Genomic DNA, 9,087 nt, shown 5'->3' on the forward strand with positions numbered 1-9,087 from the left:
CCAGGTTTGCACACACAGTAGCTGGTATTTTGGCCCATTCCTCCATGCAGATCTTCTCGAGAGCAGTGATGTTTTGGGGCTGTCGCCGAGCAACACGGACTTTCAACTCCCGCCACAGATTTTCTATGGGGTTGAGGTCTGGAGACTGGCTAGGCCACTCCAGGACTTTCAAATGCTTCTTACGGAGCCACTCCTTTGTTGCCCGGGCGGTGTGTTTTGGATCATTGTCATGTTGGAAGACCCAGCCTCGTTTCATCTTCAAAGTTCTCACTGATGGAATATTTCCCCGTGGGGAAATATATATATATATATATGTATATATATATATATATGTATATATATATATATATACATATATATATATATATATATAGGATGTGGAGGGTGAAGGTAACGGTGGTCCCAGTGGTAATCGGAGCACTAGGTGCGGTGACTCCCAAGCTAGGCGAGTGGCTCCAGCAGATCCCGGGAATAACATCGGAGATCTCTGTCCAGAAGAGCGCAGTCCTGGGAACAGCTAAGATACTGCGCAGGACCCTCAAGCTCCCGGGCCTCTGGTAGAGGACCCGAGCTTGAAGGATAAACCGCCCACAGGGGCGTGCTGGGTGTTTTTATATATATATATATATATATATATATATATATATATATATATATATATATAATAGTAATATAGTATAGTAATATATACAGTAATATATATATATCTCGGTCGTTGTGTCTTTGGGCAAGACACTTCACCCGTTGCCTACTGGTGGTGGTCAGAGGGCCCGGTGGCGCCAGTGTCCGGCAGCCTCGCCTCTGTCAGTGCGCCCCAGTGTGGCTGTGGCTATAATGTAGCTTGCCGTGAATCTGTGTGTGAATGGGTGGATGACTGGATGTGTAAAGCGCTTTGGGGTCCTTAGGGACTAGTAAAGCGCTATATAAATACAGGCCATTTACCATTTACTATTCATTTGTCAAGAAATGTAGAGGGAACATTATTATTTTTTATTATTACATTAAAGTTGAAAGTCTGCACTTCAAGCACATATTGACTGCTTAATGTAAAATCCCAAAACTCAGAGTTTCCCCACGTAAGGATGAATCAGATATTAATAATTAATCAATAACTGATCAGACTTTATGTTAAACTGAGTTTTTTCAAACCTGTTTTCTGGAACGGGTCCTGGATTTAAAGCCATTTCTAAAACGTTGAGTTTTACGTGTGTGAGGCAGCTGAAACTAAACCCAGGCTGTTAATGTTTATGCATTGGATCACATGAGTGATGAGTTCGTCCTGGTAGCTGTCGATAAATGCTGCTGTCAGAAGGAGGGGGGAGTGGAGGAGTGGGGACCCAAATGTAGGAGGCAAAATAAGATGTGTTAAATAACAAAAAGTGAGTCATTTATTGGGCTGGAGACAAGGTCCACAGTAAATACAGCCAACAAAAATCTAAAAACACAGGTGATCACAGAGGACGGCACACAGGAAGCAACAACAGCAGACACGTCTGAAAAGCTTTACCCTCACAAATTTCTCTTCAAGGTTGTGCGAGCAGCTCCTGTCTGCAGGGGTTCATGGATTTATTTATTCACTCGATTGTTCTGATAATGAAGAAGAAGGTCCCGAGCTGATGTTTTCCTCTGGTGGATTTATGAAGGTTCAAAACAGAGAGAGATCAGAGGTAATGAGATCCTGAGAATCTAAACATGCACGTTTCTTGCATTACAGTTTATCTCTGACTGAATTCTGACAATAAAACCTAAACTGCTACAGATCGTTTTACCTGCAGCATCAGGTCACCTAAAACCCGACAACGCTGCTGTCAGCTGCTGTGACATCACTGGGCTGGACCCCCTTAAGCAGCTTGGTCTCTGATTGGTCAGTTTTCCTCTTATTCTTAGTGACTACTTTCCGTTTTCTGGTTTGGATTCCATCTTTCTTCAAGGCCAGCGGGCGATTCACCTGCAAACATTTAACAAAGACTCAGCCTCAAAGTACAAGGAACACCTTCTTTGCTGTTTTACTCTTACTAGAGGAAGTAAAGCATGTGGCCAGAGCAGTATTTTACTTTGTAGTACCCGGTGTAGTCTGTAGTAGAGTCCGCAGGCGTTGCAGACGGCTTCTCCTGCAGAGTTTCTCCTCCACAGCGTCGTGTGCTCAGTCAGACAGTTGACACACTGAGTTCCTTTCCTCTGAATCCTGCTCTGGAATAACACACCATACTGTTTTGAAATATATTTTGAGGTAATTTAACACAATTTTCTTTTTCAAACACGATGTTTTAGAGGGAACAAGAACAAGTTTCCCACAGGAAATCTGAATTTTTCAGTAATAAATAAGAGGAAGAAAACTGGCAGGACTTTCAGTGCATGCCCCTCATCCAGCAGATGGTGGTGGATCTGTTCCTGTTGTTCAATTATTTTCTTAAGCAAAAGCCTCAAAACCAGAAGTTTTACCATCAGAATATAAATGAAGTACCTAAAGTAAAAGTACTCAGTCTGCTGAATCACATTCATCATATTAGAGGATCAGAATTACTGATCGGTTATTGTGTCACTTTATTGTTTCAGCTGGAGGTGTTTTCCATTACTTATATGGGCAGGGTTAAATATAATAATACTTAATAATAATAAGAAGAAGTAGCTAAAAATTTTAAATAATGGTATGGAGTACAAAGTACATTAAAAATAGTATTTTCAATTTAATTTTATTTATACAGCGCCAAATCACAACAACAGTTGCCTGAAGGTGCTTTATGTGGTAAGATGGACCCTACAGAGAAAACCCAGCATTCATATGACCCCCTATGAGCAAACACATTAGCAACAGTGGGAAGGAAAAACTCCCTTTTAACAGGAAGAGACCTCCAGCAGAATCAGGCTCAGGGAGAGGCGGGGCCATCTGCTGCGACCGGTTGGGGTGAGAAAAGGAAGACAGGATAAAAGAACAGTATAACAGCATCTAAGTAAAAAGTAGTAGAAACGTGTCAATAAAGTAAAAGTACATTAAAATTGTGCTTCAGTAAATGTACTGAGATACATTCCATCACTGGTCTTGTCAGCAGAAATAAAAAGGTTTACAGCCTGATCGCAGCTGTTTTAATGACCTGCTCACTTTTGAGTTTGTTAGTTTCATGACTGCTTTGACTGACCCAGCACAGGCGGGCGACCGCTGGGCTTCACCTCCACTCATCTGAGTCTCTACAATGGACCTCTAGACCTTGTTTTTGTATGAACAGACCATCGGAGCAGTCTGTGCTGCAGTGTGACTGAAATTCTGTGTTTTTGTTTCTGAATCTGCGACCACGCAGGGGTCCACATGGGTCCAACCGACAAAACTGATGTCATCAAATGGTGAGCATGAAGCTCCGCGCAGACGTCCAACTTTTTAATGACTGCTTGGACTCTTTCACGCAAACATAAAGTGCACCCAAATGCCCTTTGAGCCGACTTCAAGCAGACTTCAAATAAGTATAACAGAAATAACTCATCCATCATCTATGCAGTCGTTCTGGTTTGAAACCGAATGTAACCCCTAGTTATGTGCACAAATTAGTTAACTAGCATTTAACTAATGATCTCTGTGTCTGTGCACTGCCCCTGTACAGCTTAAGGATGCTGCTTACTAATGAAGCAGCACCAGCTGCTGAACAAACGAGCATTTGAAACGTGTTCCCTTCTAACTCGAACCAACCAAATAAAAACAGTAAAAAACAAAAATGCAAAGGTCCCGACGGCACAAACCGAAGCGAAGCATCTTTGCGTCTACGTCCATCTTTTATAAACAGTCTAGGATTTTAACCCCAACCACAATCTTTTCCTCAACCTCAGCAAACAGCAAAAGCAGAAGTAAACAAGGAGTGAAAACAAAAGTCTGCTGTGAGTGAAACCGAACACAAACCGAGCTCCCCAACGGCGCACTACACCTGCCTTCTTACACTGTTACCACCATTGCTTACACATTTACAACAGCACTCCAAATAATCGTTATCAATTAGTTTCCAAAGCAATAATTAATATTTATATTTTTATTCCTCGTGAACAGTAAAAAAAACCAAACAACTATTACCCAAAATTAACTTGAAGTTTTATTATAAAGTGTTAGATGGTGTTGTTCATATTGTTCATCACTGGGTATCATAAATAGTTAAGAATTAGTCTGTCAATCAGAGGAGCCACTGAGGCAGGCAGCTGTTCAGGGCCCACGCTAGTAACTTCAAACTACAATGACCTGATCTCCCTAAGAATGCCTGAGCTGGAGTTTTGATCAAACCTGATAACTGATGTGATCAATGAAAATGGTAAATGGTAAATGGCCTGCATTTGTATAGCGCTTTACTCAGTCCCTAAGGACCCCAAAGCGCTTTACACTACATTCAGTCATTCACCCATTCACACACACATTCACACACTGGCAATGGCAAGGTACATTGTAGCCACAGCTGCCCTGGGGCGCACTGACAGAGTGAAGAGGGGAAGAAGAAGAAAAGAGGAAGATGAGAAAACTTTGGCTTTAAACAGTGGTTAGCTTGGCCTGCAGAGCAGCCTGGTGTGTTTATCTCCGCAGGCTGTCACATGACTGAGTTGAGGGTGTATGGCGGGAGTCAGAGTCAGGACACCACCGGTACACTGTAGACCGAAGGAACTAGGAAATATGGCATAAATATCTTACAACCAGCCAGCTTGGTCCTGGCATCATTACTGAGCTAAACCTGGTCTCTTCCATTTCTACAGTTGCTGGTTTACTCTCTGTTTTATTGGGCACCAGTAACAGAGTGAAAACTGCCATCTTGAACAGTTTTCTCTAGTTCACTGATGACAGCTGTGTCTGCTGGGGCTAACTGCCAAAGCTGTGAATGCTAACTTATGAAACTGAGACGCAAAGAAATTTGGATGTGTATGCTAAGGTACTCTGATTACTCTGATGTACTGGTGTAAATTATTGTGCTGTGTGTACTTTATTGTCCATTCATCCATTCTCTTCTGCTCATCCTCATCAGGGTCACCCATCCCAGCTACCACAGGACAAACAGAGAGACGACAACCGCTCACACGTACATTCACACGTATGGGTAATTTAGAATTCTAATTCTATAATGTGAAATAATTTACTACATCCCTTCATTAAGTTTTCTCAGAATGATTACGTTTCTGGCACCAGCAGGAAAGAGAAGGGTTTGGTCCAACCTTTAAATGTTAACTATAGGTTCAGGATTCCACTTTTAACTGATTATACTGTATGTACAACGTGCTCTGAAGAGTCCCCATGACAGGACGTCATGTTCCCGTTTGTCATGTCAGTTCAGTCATCAGAAACAAAAAAAAAGATCTTCGAAAGTGATATACTTTCTTACTTATATTACTATTTATAATGTGAATTTCTGCCAAAGGCCCCAACAGACACCTGAATTATCAATGACTGCAACTTTGCAAGCAATTTTTATTATATAAAAGATAAATTAATATAGATACAGATGCCTGTGAGGGACTTAATTAAAATTAAAACAATAATGTAAACTTCAAAACAACTCTTCATATATCTATATAAAATGTTATATATAAAAGTCCTACCTGCTGTACAGTGTAGAATTTTAATTTTCTGATGCTCATTTTAAATTGGTGCAATATTATCAATAAAACACGATTTTCAAATTAAAACGTTAATACAATTTTTCAAATACGTGTGTGTCATCTTACAGCTCGTCTCTTCGGTCTCAGCAGCGGTGTGTTGTTGGCTTCCTGTCCGAGGCTGCAGGTGTTACACAGGAGTCGACCTGCAGCGTCTCGCCTCCACAGGGGGGCGCTCTGCGTCCCACAGCTCACGCACTCGCGCTGCTCTGAGCAAACGATGACAAATTACACATCAGCACAAAAGACACACACGCTGATCTACTAGCACAGGCAGGTAATTACTCACCTTGTCCACATCCCTGCCCCCAAGACAGACTGTCAGGTAGCATCCAGTCACCTGCAGAGGGGGAGGAGGGTGTGTACAGGTTGCCATGGTAACTGTTACATCCAGGTGTTGAGGAGAGGAGGTGGGTGGGGGATGGAATCAGAGCATGATTACTATACAAGGATGAAGAAGACGCAGGTGGGATGTAAGCAGGGCTCGGTGACTGACAGCTGGAATCATTCAGCCAGAGGCAGGGGCTGAGGAGGAGCGAGGGTGGGGCCTCTTGGGATGTGCATGGTGATTGGAGGAAAGTGTCTGAAAGGACAGGCCCCACCTGAAAAGAGATCATATCAATGTAAGAGAAACCTGCATCTGACATCTAACAGATCAGCTCATATCAAATCTACCGCAGGCTCTCTGACCCCTGAGGAGCCCGGCTGTGGGGTCAGTGACGTAACAGAAAAGGCGTAACAAGAATAAATAAATATATCATGTATACAGGGAGTGCAGAATTATTAGGCAAATGAGTATTTTGTCCACATCATCCTCTTCATGCATGTTGTCTTACTCCAAGCTGTATAGGCTCGAAAGCCTACTACCAATTAAGCATATTAGGTGATGTGCATCTCTGTGATGAGAAGGGGTGTGGTCTAATGACATCAACACCCTATATCAGGGGTGCATAATTATTAGGCAACTTCCTTTCCTTTGGCAAAATGGGTCAAAAGAAGGACTTGACAGGCTCAGAAAAGTCAAAAATAGTGAGATATCTTGCAGAGGGATGCAGCAGTCTCAAAATTGCAAAGCTTCTGAAGCGTGATCATCGAACAATCAAGCGTTTCATTCAAAATAGTCAACAGGGTCACAAGAAGCGTGTGGAAAAACCAAGGCGCAAAATAACTGCCCATGAACTGAGAAAAGTCAAGCGTGCAGCTGCCAAGATGCCACTTGCCACCAGTTTGGCCATATTTCAGAGCTGCAACATCACTGGAGTGCCCAAAAGCACAAGGTGTGCAATACTCAGAGACATGGCCAAGGTAAGAAAGGCTGAAAGACGACCACCACTGAACAAGACACACAAGCTGAAACGTCAAGACTGGGCCAAGAAATATCTCAAGACTGGTTTTTCTAAGGTTTTATGGACTGATGAAATGAGAGTGAGTCTTGATGGGCCAGATGGATGGGCCCGTGGCTGGATTGGTAAAGGGCAGAGAGCTCCAGTCCAACTCAGACGCCAGCAAGGTGGAGGTGGAGTACTGGTTTGGGCTGGTATCATCAAAGATGAGCTTGTGGGGCCTTTTCGGGTTGAGGATGGAGTCAAGCTCAACTCCCAGTCCTACTGCCAGTTTCTGGAAGACACCTTCTTCAAGCAGTGGTACAGGAAGAAGTCTGCATCCTTCAAGAAAAACATGATTTCCATGCAGGACAATGCTCCATCACACGCGTCCAAGTACTCCACAGCGTGGCTGGCAAGAAAGGGTATAAAAGAAGAAAAACTAATGACATGGCCTCCTTGTTCACCTGATCTGAACCCCATTGAGAACCTGTGGTCCATCATCAAATGTGAGATTTACAAGGAGGGAAAACAGTACACCTCTCTGAACAGTGTCTGGGAGGCTGTGGTTGCTGCTGCACGCAATGTTGATGGTGAACAGATCAAAACACTGACAGAATCCATGGATGGCAGGCTTTTGAGTGTCCTTGCAAAGAAAGGTGGCTATATTGGTCGCTGATTTGTTTTTGTTTTTGAATGTCAGAAATGTATATTTGTGAATGTGGAGATGTTATATTGGTTTCACTGGTAAAAATAAATAATTGAAATGGGTATATATTTGTTTTTTGTTAAGTTGCCTAATAATTATGCACAGTAATAGTCACCTGCACACACAGATATCCCCCTAAAATAGCTAAAACTAAAAACAAACTAAAAACTACTTCCAAAAACATTCAGCTTTGATATTAATGAGTTTTTTGGGTTCATTGAGAACATGGTTGTTGTTCAATAATAACATTATTCCTCAAAAATACAACTTGCTTAATAATTCTGCACTCCCTGTACATCAATATAAATCAACTAAATATCAGATGAGGAAATCTGGATGCGTCACAAAAGAAGAAACAAATAATTTCCTGTAATTACTTTTAAAATGGCCTCAGAAGGCCTCGTTCTTTGAGGAATATCAGGAATTTTTGTAAGACCAGGGCCACATTCATCGAACCGAGCTAAGCTGCAACCCCTTTAGTCCCCGGGTACCATCTCTGGTACACACGTTTTTTGGGAGTTTTTGAGACATCTGCATCATCAGTGTGATTTCTTTCCCCTGAAAAGCCTAAATAAATTACACAATACTTTTTTAAACATTTTTTTAAATGCCAGACGTCGCAAATACGATACAAATGTAAAGTCATATGCAGAAATTCAAATTTCAAGAATTTTTCAAACTAATTTGTCAGATGTTTCAATAAACTCTCCATTTTCAAAAAAAAAAATTCAGTCTTCTTTCAAAGAGCTAAACGTGTGCATAAGAATCACCAAATAATTTATGGCGAGCCAAATAACATTTTCAATAACATTATCAGGACGGCACTTTTTACTTCTGTACAGGTAAAAGCACATTAAAGCAAAAACATTAACTACTTATTCAGAAGAAAGAAAACCCCACTCCATATGTTTATTGAACATCAGATTACATACTTCCATACTTGTACTTGATTACATTTTGACTCCATAAGCAGGAATATAATAAAACACTCTCACCTTCGTACTGAAGCTTGTTTCAGATCTGTTGGACGTCACAGCAGAAGACCAATAAGCTAACGGCAAATAGTTTGACATCATCGCTGAATTTCTAAGAGGAGGAAAGAAAAATTAAAGACTGAGTGAGTGCTCTCTCTAACACAAAGGATCACTGCTCTATTTTCTGATGGTACTCACAGAGGCTGAAGAGCTTTGAGGGCTTTAACTTCCTCTGAATGCTGCTCTGGGGTCTGAAGGAGGGCGACCAGGAGGAAGAGGAGGTGTCTGACTCCTCCTACAAATTCTGACGTGGGTTTTTTGAAGGGGATTTTTTTTTTTAATTGAAATTTTGAGTTTCCAGTGTTTACATAGCTGTTATCATTTACTGCTGTAAACATGGTATAATATGAGATCACTGTCAGACTACTGGAGTCCAGGTTCAGCCCACAACTGGCCTCAAAAACACATC

General features: G+C 41.7%; 1 protein-coding gene across 1 annotated transcript; it reads right to left on the bottom strand.

Annotated features, from left to right (window-relative positions):
• Positions 1-1,419: 1,419 nt before the first annotated feature.
• Positions 1,420-8,719, bottom strand: LOC308407640 (GATA-binding factor 2-like). Its single transcript, XM_080899428.1, has 6 exons — positions 8,640-8,719; positions 5,903-6,215; positions 5,683-5,822; positions 2,065-2,190; positions 1,770-1,948; positions 1,420-1,626 (listed from the first exon to the last, which is right to left on the bottom strand). The coding sequence occupies exons 1-5, from the start codon at positions 8,715-8,717 to the stop codon at positions 1,787-1,789; spliced, it is 819 nt and encodes a 272-aa protein (XP_080755554.1). The 5' UTR covers positions 8,718-8,719; the 3' UTR covers positions 1,420-1,626; positions 1,770-1,786.
• Positions 8,720-9,087: the final 368 nt, after the last annotated feature.

Source organism: Rhamphochromis sp. 'chilingali' (genome assembly GCF_963969265.1).
Source record: "Rhamphochromis sp. 'chilingali' genome assembly, chromosome: 12".
Lineage (NCBI taxonomy): Eukaryota > Metazoa > Chordata > Actinopteri > Cichliformes > Cichlidae > Rhamphochromis > Rhamphochromis sp. 'chilingali'.